This window comes from Balaenoptera acutorostrata, chromosome 2 (assembly GCF_949987535.1).
Source record: "Balaenoptera acutorostrata chromosome 2, mBalAcu1.1, whole genome shotgun sequence".
Lineage (NCBI taxonomy): Eukaryota > Metazoa > Chordata > Mammalia > Artiodactyla > Balaenopteridae > Balaenoptera > Balaenoptera acutorostrata.
The window spans coordinates 111,382,974-111,397,623 of NC_080065.1; the positions used below are offsets into that span (position 1 = coordinate 111,382,974).

The 14,650-nt window shown below is 40.8% G+C and overlaps 1 protein-coding gene across 3 annotated transcripts in view; it reads right to left on the reverse strand.

Annotated features, from left to right (window-relative positions):
- Window positions 1-14,650, reverse strand: part of ZNF608 (zinc finger protein 608) — a 99,868-nt gene that overhangs the window by 44,505 nt on the left and 40,713 nt on the right. For all 3 annotated transcript variants that reach the window (XM_057541091.1, XM_057541090.1, XM_057541092.1), the window contains one exon: window positions 9,916-10,171. In XM_057541091.1, coding sequence (XP_057397074.1) covers window positions 9,916-10,171 — 256 coding nt within the window. The remainder of the gene's footprint in view (window positions 1-9,915; window positions 10,172-14,650) is intronic.

Here is a 14,650-nt window from a genome sequence, read left to right on the forward strand (position 1 = left end):
AAAATGACATTTGGGGTATTTTTGTAAAAATATTTGGTGAATATTAAATTTTTTAAAAACATTTCCCTCTATAAGCCGAATTGAGTTCCCACATTTCAGTCAAAACCTCAAACTGACAAGCAAATGTTTATTTGCCTTTTAGCATATTTTTAAAATAATTGGTTATATTCATCCACACATACATCAACAAACACAGACTTACAACGAGGCAAGGCTGATCATTTTAGGTAGAATCTAGAAATCCAGAAAGGGTACACAGCCACTTTATTTAGAGTGTCTGGACCCCAGTTTCTCTAGAAGAATAATAGGGCTAATTATAGGAGTTTTCCACATAAATGAGATGCTAATTACATGGTGTTGGCAGAGCAATGTAAAGTTCCCGGGGCAAAACTGTTTAATTGTTCAGGCCTGCCAAATGTGTCATGTGTCATGTAAAGGAAACAGCCATACTTCTAACACCCGAGGACTGCAATCCTATGAAAGTGTCTCTAATATATATTTGAGTCAGAAGGCATCATTAGGAAATGAATATATATATGGGTGTGGTGAGTATATAATTGCTCGGTTTACTATTCAGTTAAAAGCAATTATCAAGTGAGCAGTAAGGGTCTTGCCTGCCTCATATCACTTTTTATCCACCCCCCCCCCCTTCTTGGGTCTCCGGGCTGTTCCATCAGACTTCGCTGGTTACTCTGTAATTGTGCCCATGAGCCTAATTCCCCCAACTTTGCTGAGAACAGCTTTTTTTGCAATTTATGCTATTCCTTCTCCCTACAGCTTAGTTTGCTTTTGCCTGGGAAATATTAGCCAAACTTCTCTGAAAACAGAAAGCCTGGGTACATATGGGAATGCTTTGGTAGGTATTACTTTTAAAAACTACCTGGATCGTTCTTCCTCCTGCTGTGTCTATACACAGAGGCTGCCAAGGGAAGAGGCTATGAGAGGAAATGGAATGCTGGGGGCAGGGCAGGGCTGGGGTGTGCTACGGGGAAATCCGAAAACTGCTGGCATATGGCAAGTGACAAACTATATGTTATCAACAAGTTTTCCTATAAAGATCCTGTCCTTCGCCTGTCCTCATTCTGAAGAAGAAGAACCCAAAAGAAAGATGTTTGCAGAGACAGAAACAACACGAGTGACTTAGATTCCTCCCAGTTCAGAATGGATGCTTGACAGGCTAATTTTCTCCCCTGGGTGTTTGAATTCCTCAGATCTAAAAGTCTCTTTAACTTCTTTCACTGGGGGAAAAAAAAAGCTGTAAAATGTCATTCTAGACACAAGCAGGAGTGAAATCGGAAGCTCCCTCCATCCAGAGCAAAGCCCTCCACCAGGCAAAGCCCCGGCGGCACGCTCTCTTGGGAACATCACTTCACTTGCACACCTGCCTTCTCAGGCTGGACCATTTAGCTATTTACTACAAGGGGAAAGTCCCATTCCCATTCTGTCTAGGACAGGACCCTGGATATGGGCACTGCAAGCTATGCATTTGACTTACAACCTCATGCCTTTTGTCATCAAAATGTCACTGAGGCCACAGTTGGGAAAGGTAACCGAGGAGGGCACTCCACCGGGCAGTGTGAACCAGTTCAACCTTTTGGGAAAGCGGTTAAGTGGTTAATGTCTTCCGGTGCATTAAAAACGCCTGTGTCCTGGACTCAGCAATTTTGCTTCTTGAAAACTGATGCTAGCATAATAATCGCAAGTCCATAAAACAATACAAAAACTTCATGCACAAAGACGCAGTGCCGACAGCTATCTAAGGAGTTGAAGGCGATGTAAATAGCTGCCATGAGAGGAATTTAAATTTTTTGCGTCCGTTTTATGTAATATTTTATATCAATGTAATATGTGTCTTAGAAAGTATTTTAATAACATCAGAAATGCTTATCTTTTAATGTTAAGATTAAAAGAAGAGAAAGGAATATTCAAAAGTATACTACCGAATGATCTCCATTACATTTTTTTAAATAGATATTTAAAAAGTTAAGAGAGAAATCAACAAATTGAAGTACTTGCCTGAATAGTGAGATCATAGAAGATTTTTTTCTTCTTTTTTCTTTCTTTCCCCCAAGTGTCTTAAAATGGCCATGTATTTCTTTTATAATCAAAAAATTAAAACCAGATTGAGGATGTAAATGATTGAAGGGAAGAAGCACGCCAAATATTTTGTTTCTCCTTTTTTGTGGAAATAAGTCTAATAACAGCAAGGTTGGAAGTTGAAATACAATAGAAACATTGTCAGATTTTATAATGGCTGTAAAAAAAAATCAGTGACAAAGAAGATTTCTGGAACTCTGTTTTCCAGATTGTGTAGGCCAAACTTAATTTAAAAGTAGCATATTACTGAGTAGAAAGCGACACTATTCAAACTTAAACAGGTATCAAGACCATATCACTTTGTTTTGCGAATTTACTCAACATTCAACAAATATGTATGGCGTACTTACTCTGTGCCAGGTGCCGGGGATCCAACAGTGAACAAAACAGATGGGATTTGTGCACTAAGGAAGCTTACAGCATAGTGGGGCTGAAAGGGATGGTTTGTATACAGCAACCCAGCTGAAGCGGATTCAATGACTCCTGCCAAAATCAGACGCTAGACCTATAAAGAATTTCCTATCATTCCACACTTAAAAATAAAAACTCCAGCTATTACATCACTTTTTACTCCCTCTCTCCAAAGAGCACTTTGAGAGATATACAGGGTCTTTCGAGCAGTGACAGAAATCCAGAACACCCAGGAGGAGGTGTGAAGAGCCAGGGCCCTAGAAGTCCAACCACTATAGGTTTAAATTCCCTCACCAGGTGTGCTGCCTTGCACAGGTGAATCCCTTTCTAAGTCTCCTCTTTTAAAACATGATAACACAACATTGTAAATCAACGATACACCAATAAAAAAATTTTTTTTAAATAAAATATAATGAGAGTGAGCTCACTTTGGATTTTGTCCTGAGAACTGAAGGAAATTACCTGGCAAGCACGCCCAGCACAGTGCCTGGCACAGAGTAAATGCTCAACAAGCCTTTCTCTTATCCATAAAACACGCATATTTACACATAAAAACAACAAAGAGTCAGGTAAGGACACAGATGTAAAAGTCTACAAAATGGGGAACTGGGGTAAGTGGTAGTGACTGCTAATGAATACAGGGTTTCTTGGAGTGTAAAGAAAATGTTCTAGAATTAATTGTGGTGATGGTTACACAACTCTGAATACACCAAAAAGCCATCAAGTTTTACACTTTAAACGGATGGATTGTATGTTATGTAAATTGTAGCTCGAGAAGCTGCTATAAAAAATTGTATTTAAAAAAGTCAATGGAATATTTTAGTTCATATTTTAATCCAGATGGGCCAACAGCTATTCTTTGCAACCCATGAGACTGTGTGAATTTTGTAATTAGAAAATAGTATCTTCAGTTCCGAGTAACTATAATATTAAGACTCAGATTTTTTTACCAACTCCTTTACAGGGAAAGGATAAACAAGCACACAGGACAATACCACACACCCACAAATCTTGTAAGACAACTTCTCAAATCTTTTACTATATATACCTTAGTCCTAAGAAAAGTTTAGTTTAAAATGTTTTACATTCTGCATTCACATACAGGACTATATTTAGCTACAGTATCAACCAACCAAAAGGGGAAACAAAATGCCTTTAATACAGTGAGTTTGAAACTTACCACTTCATTACTTAACACCTAATGTCACCACCAAAATACATATACAAATAACACAAAAGAACAAATGTTTGATCCAAAAACACTAAGCTGAATCCTACCTGATAGCAGGTTATCTTTCACAATAACAAGAGGTGAAGTGACTGTCTGTGTTATGGCTTTTCAGCAGCGCACAATCACTCATCATATCCAGATTTTGGCCACATTACCTCATCAGAAAAGCATAAAACAGGTCCAAGAAAGCATAAAGCAAAACTCAGGAAAATGGCCCAGACAATGCTTCCCTCCTCCCTTCCTTACGCTCTCCTTCAGTCAACACCTCTTTATTGAGTGTCTACTATGTGAAGACCTCGCCTCCATTTTTACCTTCTGTATTTTTCTATGAAGCTAGTAACATTAGTTTCAGTACTCTTTAAAAAAAAATTGTGATATGAGCTTTGTAGTTGTTTATAATATACATCATCAAACCAATTTTAGTTTGTTAAAAAAATTTTCACCATTGTACACAGAATAATCAGAGGTCATTAAGCTGGCATATGGTCCAGCAAACATATGGATCTGATTTTCTATGTGGGTTGCCTTTTGCAGGTGAAAATGAGTAACACTTGCACACTGTGGAAGGTGCATCCTTTGAGCTGCTCTACCACCAATGGTGATGAATTTCAAGAAACAATCCATGCTTTCATCAGCGACCACCACTGCAAGATGGTCCGGGAAGGTGACGGGGGAGCAAGCACGCCCAGCACGATACACAGAGCGGAAGTAACTAGTAGTTCTTTCAGCCCCTCAAAACCTCTGTGGAGTGTATGCTGAGGATCAAGGCTGGACCCTTTTTCTCATTAGCACAGTGATTAAACAACTATGCTCACCTGCCAAACTCACATCCTAGGGGCTGGTTTATGTCCACTGAGCACAGTACTGATAGGGGGCCTGCCCATCAGCCATGTTAAAGTTCCCCATCACTGCACGGTTGTAATCATCACTGGTACGGCAGGTAATGAAATGCAGAAGTGAAAGTGGGCATCTTATTCCCCTTGTGAGTCAAAGCTGAACTTATAAGATCACTGGGAGCTATCTCAACCAACAGTAGCGTTTCAATCATTAAAGTACTGCACCAACTCCATGCTCAGTCACTAAAAAATACAAAGTAAGCTTGGATTAATACTTAATCTCTTGAATCAAGATTTAAAAAGAATGTTCTCTTTTCAAAAAGGTTGGTAAGTAAGTACTGCAGAATAGGAATAACAATACCAAAAATTAGATCGGTCGTCAATTATGTAGGATCATTCGCTTTTTAATGAATTAGCTTGAAACCCCCTCTACTGCACAGTTAAACGCTATCCTCTTTATGACTTTGGAGACGCAGAAAAAGCAGAAGAATTTAAGAACATCTCTGATGGTTTAAAAGAGAATCATTTACTTCTCTAATCCAAACATGAATTCTCAAGATCACTTTTCTTTCCTCAGAAAACACACAGAACATCAGGTGAAGGACCTGACATAAACAAGCATTCTTCCTCTCACACTAGGTGTTTTCTCATAAGTCATCATTTGTACTCCCATCACCCCTCTGAAAACTCTCAATGTTTTCTGAGTACAATCTTTTATTTGCTACTTTTATCAACTTTCCTTAATACTCTGGGTTTCTGAACTATTTCAAAAATAACTCAGCAGACCACACAGAGATGAAGTCACAGTGTCTGGCTCACTGGAGAAACAAACTAAGGTCCACCCCACCGTACTAATAAATTAGGACGAGTGGTACATCAGTTAGTTGTGCATTAAGCCCCTCAAAACCTATGTGGAGTTCATGTTCAGGATCAAAGCTGGACCCTCTTTCTCATTAGCACAGTCATTAAACAGCTATGCTCACCTGTCACACCACAGCAGCTGGACAGACATTATCTACCCTGTAAGGTAAACATGGCAGGTGTCTCTGTCCATGTCATACCTGAGAAAATGAGACAATAATACATGTGACTTCCTTAAAGGGAAAAAGTTGAGCAGCTTGCAAAGGGCCAGGACATCCCCTCTTTCCCCTGAGACAATGGTTCTCATCCTTGTTTGCACATTAGAAGCCCCTGGGGACACACGAAAAAACACCAATGGCAGGTCACCAAACCAGACCAAGTTGCCAGCCCAGACCATAGAGATACCTGGGAATGGTGCCTGGGCATCAGCATGGTTTAAAAGCCCTCCAGGTGATTCACAGGCACAAAGTTGAGAACCACTTATCTCTAACCTACAGATGTTTAAAAGGACATCACTATCACTGGCAAATACCCATTTTCTTTCTCTCACTTCCTTTTCTTCAGTGGCTTTGCCTAAGGACAGAATGGCAGAGCTGTGGTAAACAACAATCATAACAATGAATAATGGACCCAACCAAAACAAGTATGTTCTCGGGGAGGGAAAAAAAAAAGAACAGTAAGAAACAGGATTCAGTAAGAATCAAAAGGAAAACACATTCTCGAAAGCTAAAAAGCCAAGTTCAACACGTAGGTATTTACATACATTGCCGTATACACCATGTTTTCTTTCTGTTTTTCCCTTCCCAAAAGAGCAAATTTTCAAACAAATAACTATACACTGGCATGTGTGTCCCAAATGTCAGGAATGAAATGCTAAGGAAATTCCTTCTAACATCTGCGAGTAATTCTGTACAATACGTCATTGGTCCTATGCATTCACCTTAAAGAAGAAAGATCAGAGTAGAATAACTATACATCCAAATGCAGTAATAGTTTTTCTCTACTATTAAGCATGATCTGAAACCCACTAATTATTTCCAGAGGGAACTTCTCTCCTAACACGTTATTCCCAAGTATAGTTTGGTTCTTAGGCAACCAGGACTTCACGGACTTGCGGCAGTAATACAAGCGGGAAAGTCTGTGATTAAAAGAACACTCCTCAAATGAGGAATTCCAAGCATAAGAAACAATTAGGTACCTAGTGGGGATTTCATATTCCAGTTCTGCTCTTCCTACCACCTTCCAACGAAATCACAAGTACACTCAATATTCCCCCAAAGACTGCAGATAGGAGCTTTTAAGACTTCTAGGATCTTAACACACACACACACACACACACACACAAACTTCACATATGTGTGAATGCACATAAATTGGGTCTGTGAAAAACACTACCAGTTATACAATATCTTCAAAACGAAAATACCAAGGAAGAGATTTTATTCAACTCAATCTATAGGACGTTAGTCAAAGGCAACTGACAGTTTTACAAACGCTCTTTGTTAGGGAAAACTTATACTAGAAACAGCCACAGCTTACTTTCCCTTCGCTTCCCCCCAAATCCATCTTTTTTTTAGCTCTGCCAAATAAGTGGCTCCAAATGTGTTTGTTCTGTTTCTCTCTTTGTTTTTCCCAAAAGGGAAAAATTAATGGTCAAGTGGGTTTAATTTTTAAATCGGTACAAGAGCTCTAAACACACTGTACCGAAAAAAAATGCAAACGGAATGCTCTTGAAAATGGTTACACATTAAACACACATATAATGACCCAGGCCTCTACTAAGGCGAGTTCTTAAACTCTATGGAGGTCAGAAGTTTAGTTTATTCAGCAAGAATAACTCTATTAACAGCCCCATCTCCTTCTTGTCACCACAGTAAATATCCACACACTCCAAATCCTAGAAAATGTGAGGCAATTCAAAGGAGGCTGGAGCTGCTGAGGGCTCCACCGCTGTGCCTAAACAGCTTCTAAAGCAACTGGTCTGCCCTATGAATGAAGGGAAGCCACCCACAGAGATGCATGGATCACAGTGGACCAGAGCAGTTACATCAGACTTAGGAGACGGATTTTCAGAGAACAGGAAGAAAATGGGGAGGGCTTATGTACATTACTCCTAAATAATAATGATGATGAAAGCTCTTTAAGCACATGCCCAGAGTATCAGAATTCCTGATCAACTCATGTACTGCTACAGTTTTTTAAACACAGATTTCCCCCCCCCCCTCAATTAATCCCATCTATTATTAGAGGCCAAGGTTAAAAGGCAAAACCCAGCAGACTCCTAAGCACAGTGAAAAATAACCCAAGCCTTATAGCTGTTCCAGAACGACAAACTTTCTGGATTTTTCATTTTTCATTTAATTTTACAACATCTACCATGCAGGAAGGTCACACTGCGGGAAGCTGTCCTATCACATGCTGGAATAAATAAAGTCATGACAAGCCTCATACAGATGGGCACCAAGTCATGTCTAGGAAAGGGGAGACAGTGCTTCACCCCTAAGGAGTCAATTATCCAAGTTACAAGAAAATCTGATTTTCGAGTGGATGGGAATTAACCCTTACTCTCTCCAAATCTTTTTGTTCCTGAAAGTCAGCACCTCCACTAATTAACCTTATTAATGTCTTGATGCCTTTTCTATACTTTTCTCTCCAAGATGCCAGTCTGAAGCTCTTATCCACCACTTCTGCTCTAGGGAAAATCTAAGGGAAGATGCACTGTGCACAACGCATGGGCAATGAGGAAGAAGCCGTCTCCCCGCATGGACCCCTTGCACTGAACAGGGTCTAAACAGGCAAGCAAGACGGGAGAGGTTGAATTCCCGCTCCTCTGACATCAATTCCTCCCAGTGTGGTTGCGTAGTTCTGTTTTAAATGGCTTTCCAGTTAAAAGTACAAAGAGGGAGGAGCCCCAAAACCCCCCAAATTTCTAAAACCAAGAGTAAATTTTAACTGTTGCTCAGTTCCATTTGAGCAGATAAGAGAGCTCCCCGTATCTACTGCTTTCATTCCCTTTCTCTGGTCGCTTCTTACATAATTCAATCTTGCTTTTTCCTTACTGATGCTATCCACAAAAATTTTTAATCTACTTGTCAAATCCATCCTACAAGAAGAGTATATTCAATGTAATACGTAGAATTCAAATATTTTCCCCTTAAGTTTTTTTTTTCCTATCTTGAAACAGCTTGGGCTGTTTTCTGCCTTCTGACCGTTATGCTTACACCTGTCACCTGATTTTCAGTCTTCATTTTTATTCTCATTCCCTAGTTGGTCACTGTTCTTAACTATTTTCTCCCAACTATTTCTTTCCCAACAATTACCCCCAATATATTCTCCTTTCCCATCAATTCAGCCTCTTTAGCATATATTTTACTTCCTCTCCTTTGAGTTTCAGCCCTCAATTTTTCCCCTTGATATAGAGGAACCTAAACAATGATTTTGTGTCTCAGATTCTTCTTGTTACCCTTATCCTTGCGCTGAACTCCTCTCCCGAAAGACCATGATATTGACAACAGTCATCTCCTCATCCTTGACCAATCCAGCTCAGAGGAAAAAATGTTTCCCCTGTGTTTTTCATTTTCCTTTGGTCCCCTGGTGTACCCTGGGGCATGCTTCTTTCTTATGTGCTCTCCTCTACTCACTCCCCCGTGAGAGAGCAATGCAGCTCTCTCCTTGATACTCAGTTTGTAATTATCTGTTGGCCTCTGTCAAGGACACTGGCCATCTGAAACACGCTCTATTTGATGATCATATGAGATGTGAGATGTGGCCAACCATGGTCTGGATCCACTGTCAGTACGACATACACCTGATGTGTATTTCCAATAGCAATGAGACATTCACCCTGATCCATTTCTCTTGCACCTTGGGTTCTCTTGTGACTAATGAATAGCACTTGCCAGAGGGCTTGCTGGGTTAAGGGGCCGGGAAGGTGCTATGTTTCCAGCCACAGAAAAGAACTGACTGGCTCAAATGGGGCTTAAGCCTTTGACCTTGGCTTCATTAGCTCTCAGCACCAACCAGCCACAGTCACATGACAGCAATGGCCCTTGCTAAATGCAGGAACCCTGTGTCGATTCAGAAGGGAAATATAAGCCTCAACAACACCACGACACCCACACGGAGACAGATCTGTTAGCAAACCAAGAAGGAAATGAACTTGAGATCTATGTCCCCATTCTGATTTCCACGACACCTCCTAGCAGAAAGGGTAACCTTCACCCTGCTTCTCACAGTCCTGCCAAGTTAGCGCTTAAAGCAGAAAACCACTTTGAGGGACACCAGATTGACTGTGAATGTAGAAGCAGCCATGAACAAAAAGAGAAACATAGCTCTTAGTTCAACAAAAATCGAGAGAGCATAGAAACCACTTTTCTGTCCTCTCTGAACACCACACAGCAAATTCCCCTTGCAGGTGGACACACATACATCATGAGGAAGAGGGCATGGGAAAAATAGATAAAAATAAATTGTATTTACCTTCTTCTGTTTCATGCCACACGATCCCTTCCAAATTCACACTGGTCCCGGGTTCACAGGGCCCAAGACACTCTGGCTCTGTCACTACTCCGACTTCACACGTATTGACACCCACGGAACGAGTCCGAACCAAAAGCTGTTCAACCGGTGCTGCAATATTGGATGAAGATGGGGAAAAGTAGGAGGGCAGAATCTGAGGCGTGAGACTGCTGGAAATCGGCGGCGGTGGTGCTGGCACTGTAAACAGGGGGTCAACCTGAAAGACAGACAAGCTTACTGCAGTGGTGCTGCACGCTCGGCGCTCTTTTCAATGCAATCTGTTTACATCACTTCCAGAACACATCACCATTCCAAATTCCATTTGCAATTATAATACGCTTTGAGTGTTTTAATGGTGCCAAAATACAAAGCAGAATAGAAATAAGCATTTTCGTTTTTCATGACACGCAAGGTAAACATTGGAGCTCTAGCTTCCTGTGCTATAGACAGGCCTTCAAGGTCCTTCTAAGTTCACCAATTAACAACCTTTAGCCTCCAGAGACGTGAATGAAATATGCTTTGCCAAATGAAGACTATTTCCCACTTGTCGTGAAATCGTATTTTCAACACTACAGTATTTTCCAAAGGAGAAACTCTAATAAATACCCATACAGGCACCACTGGCCATTCAAGTACAGGAGATGGACTAAAATTGTTTTCAAAGTATTTTATAAACCATAATGAATTAAATCACTACTAAAATAGATTAACTACTCTGCCAAATATATAAAATACATAAATTTGATTACACACACTGAAACACAGAAACTGGATATTATTAGCATGTATTAAGCATCAACTTTTAACTAAGTGTTCTACTGCAAAGTTTGGCAGAATTCATATAAATGGAGAAATAAATACGTGTGCTCAACAGAATCTGAGTTTCTCCAATGCACAAATCCTTTAGTGGTTCAACAAAGATTCCTGATGAGTTGGACCAAGACTCAGCAGCCCTCCCTATGTCCGAAAAGAGAAATGACAGCCAAAACAAGATCTTGTGGTACAATAGCTCCTTTGCACCCCGATCCTGAGGAGAGCAAGCAAAGGAGTCCTTGACCACAAAAAGTTTAGGAGTCAGGCCATAATGAAACCAAAGACTATGCATGTACTAAGTAGGTAGACGGTCAACAGACTCATTCATTCCTTCCGCCCATTTTAACCATTGTTGTGACTGCTACAGAATAGCTTTGGCCCTGCTGACAGGTTATCAAATGTGAAAGAGCCAAACACACAGCACGTCTGCACCAGGATTCCAGATCACCTATGTCCTCAGGCTGCACAGAGATACCACCTACACACAAGAGACGATACCGTATGTATTTTATCAGTTGGGCTCACAAATTAGATGTGTAAAAAGAACACAGAGAAGGTTGTTCTGGTAAAATGCCATCTTAGTCTGTTTATATATTCTCAGTTAACGTTTGTAAGAAATCAACGTTTGGCTACAGACATAATATTATAGAGTCTTTGTTCGTCAAAAAAAAAAAAAAAAAAAAACCACACACACAAAAAGAGTGTATTTCAAGAGAAGTCATATGAGGAAGTGTGCTCCTAGATAAACAGCTGAAGCAGTCATCTGTGTGGGCTTCTTGTTCATATGACTGTAGGAACTATTTCTACAGTTTGCATTTCACTAAAACAATACAGCGACGTTCACATGCCTGAGTGATCCAAGATGCAATAGAACAGCCCTTCATCCAACTGCACGCTAAAGAAACTTAATTTCCTGCTCTCGAAGCTGCCATAAAACTCCTTTTGCTCCATGCTTTTTTATTGTTCTTCCTTCTTGATCACAGAGCCCAAGAAAGGAAAGCATTTAACAGCCCCAAACCCCAGATCTGGTGATTTATGCTTTCGTGTAAATGCAGCTTAACATGGATCAAAGTTCACACTGATAGTTCCTATTTTAAAACTGAGCTGACAAATGAAGAAAGAGAAAAAAAAAAAAGACCAAGGAAAATTATAAACCAGCTATACTGCACATTTTTTTTTGCGCATGATTCCCAATAACCTCTTAATTTGTATAGTTAGTTGTAAACTGTAATTTGGTGCTACACATGTAAACTGAAAAGACAAAATGGAGCAATATTCTCAAAATATCCTTTGTATCCTTGATCGACAGCGTACGTTAATTCCAAGAGAACAAATATAGCTTCAGTTAGATAAACAAGAAAATGGAATAAAATAAAAGAGGGAAGGAGTCTCAGAGAGTACCAACTCTCTAATTTTGAATTTCAGGACACCCTGGGGCAACATGTACAACAGGAGTTATAGGTACAGGGTGTGCTGACACCAGCACTGTGGTTGCACCTCCCACATTAATTAAGCCTGTGACTTGGGAGAGTCATTTAACCTCACCAAGGCCCATGTTCCTCAACTGGAAAACGTATTCTTTGGCCCTCTAATAGTGATGACGAATCCTCTCACAACAGAATTTCTAGACCAAATCCCTATTTCAGTATAACTCTGCTTAGGAATGTATTTGTAGAGAGATACACACACACTCACATACTTATTTGGGATATTTATGTAATTTCAAAGATGAAGCTTCTAAAGAATCTAGAAGCTTGATGGGAGAGGCCATGGTATCCTGGGCCTACCGGCAAGTTAACTGTGCTTATTTCCATTAACACAATTCAAATGCAATGAAAACAGTTCAGTTGATGACATTTAAAGAAGGGACCTTGGAGCCCTGTGCATGCTTGTTTTAAAATGAGAAAACTAAGATTCAGAGAAGTTTGACTATAAATATGAACTTAACCATAAACAGCCCCCCAATGTGATAATAATCGAAAGCTCTTAAACTTGATAGGAAAACTCAATAGGTAATACAGGTTTAAAGGTTCAACTCTTTGACTTGCACAAGTGAATTTCTCTTAGTTTTTCCACTGTACTCACTTCCTCCATGTAGCTCAAAACTCCCTTTCCCACAGGTACCGATCATCCTTATCAGTGAGAGTAGAAAAGGGAACTTTTCTCCCCTGAGATTTCAGGATTTGGAGTGGAGAACAAAGACCTCCCATGTGGTCTACTGGGGGTCCCTCTTCCCCAGAGCTCACCAACTGGAAAAGGGGTGGGGAATGATAGCTCCTCCCAGAGGCAGGTTTTATTTGGCAGGTATGCTACTTTTAAAAACCTTTCCATTTGTTGACCAACACAAAAAATTAGGGAAAAGTCTGAATTTCCACTATCTCGTAACATAATAATTGGCTCACGTGCTACGCTGAGCCCACCTTCCTCGTGGCATCAACTGACAGGGCTGAGCTTCCCTCAGCCTGCAGTGACCTACCCAGGCACAAGCAGTGAGTTGGCGTTTCCAGCTTTTCCGAGACAACCACAGAATGTTGGCGGTAGAAGGTCATCTAACCCAACTTACTCATTGTAGACAAAACCGAGGCCCATATCTGTTCGTGTGCAAGGGCAATTAAGCATCTCTAGGGGCAGCCCAGGTGAGCATAAAAAAAAGCAGCATCCTCCAAGCAGGACCTTCACAGAACGGGTTCAACATACACTAACACTAGAGACAAAAGAGGGGTGAAAGGGAAATAATTCAGAGTGTGGCCATTTCTTTCTACCAGCTAACACCCCCAGTGGGAGAAGTTCCCCTCAAAAAGGTTTTGGTTCTCTTGTGTATCTCATGGTGGCTAAATACACAGTCACGTGACACCATATGTAGCGCAGGATTTTGAAAGATCTTCAACAGTTACTGTTGCCTTATACAAAAGGTCAACTCCACTGCACCCTGATTTCTCAGTCACTCACTGATCATACACTGAAACGTAATTTCTTCACCCAATGAGGCTCCTTAAGACAGAGAGTAGCAACAGTTCCCATGAGGGAGTCTGGGGAGGAAGCAACATACACTTGGACTTGGGTAGTGATAAACCTCGGGTTGTGCTGGATTCAAATCCTGACCCTGGTGGTACTTGCTTGCGTGGGACCCTGAGCCAATGACCTGGCTACTCTAAGGCTCAGTGTCTGGACCTAAGAAATGGGAATAAGAATAACAATAACCTGCACAGGGTCGCGGTGAAGACGCAATGAGATAATTCATGTCCAGTGAAAGCTCTGCATAGTGCTTAACTCAGTAAACAACGACTTTGAAAAAGAAAAAAAGAAAGTCCCTGGTCTGATATTACAGTTCTCTAACCCTGCATCCACTCTTACAAAGCTCCTTTTTATATCCTACTATGTCTAACATAAATCTATAATCCTCTCCAAATGCATGGCTAAGTGCGGTTAAAGTGTGTTAAAAGTATAAGAAAAAGGGCTTAACCCTGAGAAGCTCAGCCTGAGGAAATACTGCTCCTTTCATACACTGGCATCTGGCAGCCGTCCACCGGCTTAATCCAACCCCCCTTTATAGCAGGCCCTGATGAGTCCTACACTTCTAGAAAATCTCCTTCTACTCGTCTCTAGCTGTACCTCTTTTTTTGTGCGCTGCTCCCCCCCAAAGTCTCCTTTTATTCACCTCAACTCGATCACATGTCCACCCAATAAATAATTACTAACACACCTGCTGTGTGCCAGGCGCCGCTAGCAGAACAAGAGTGGACAAGACTGTAGCAGTAATCAACATACAAATCCAGCAAAAGTACAAGTGTCGCTGTAGAACCTCATCCAAGGGGCTGTCCATGGTGGCCTGAGAGCAAAAAACAGCATGTAGAAGACAGTGCGGGGCAGGGATCGGTCTCTG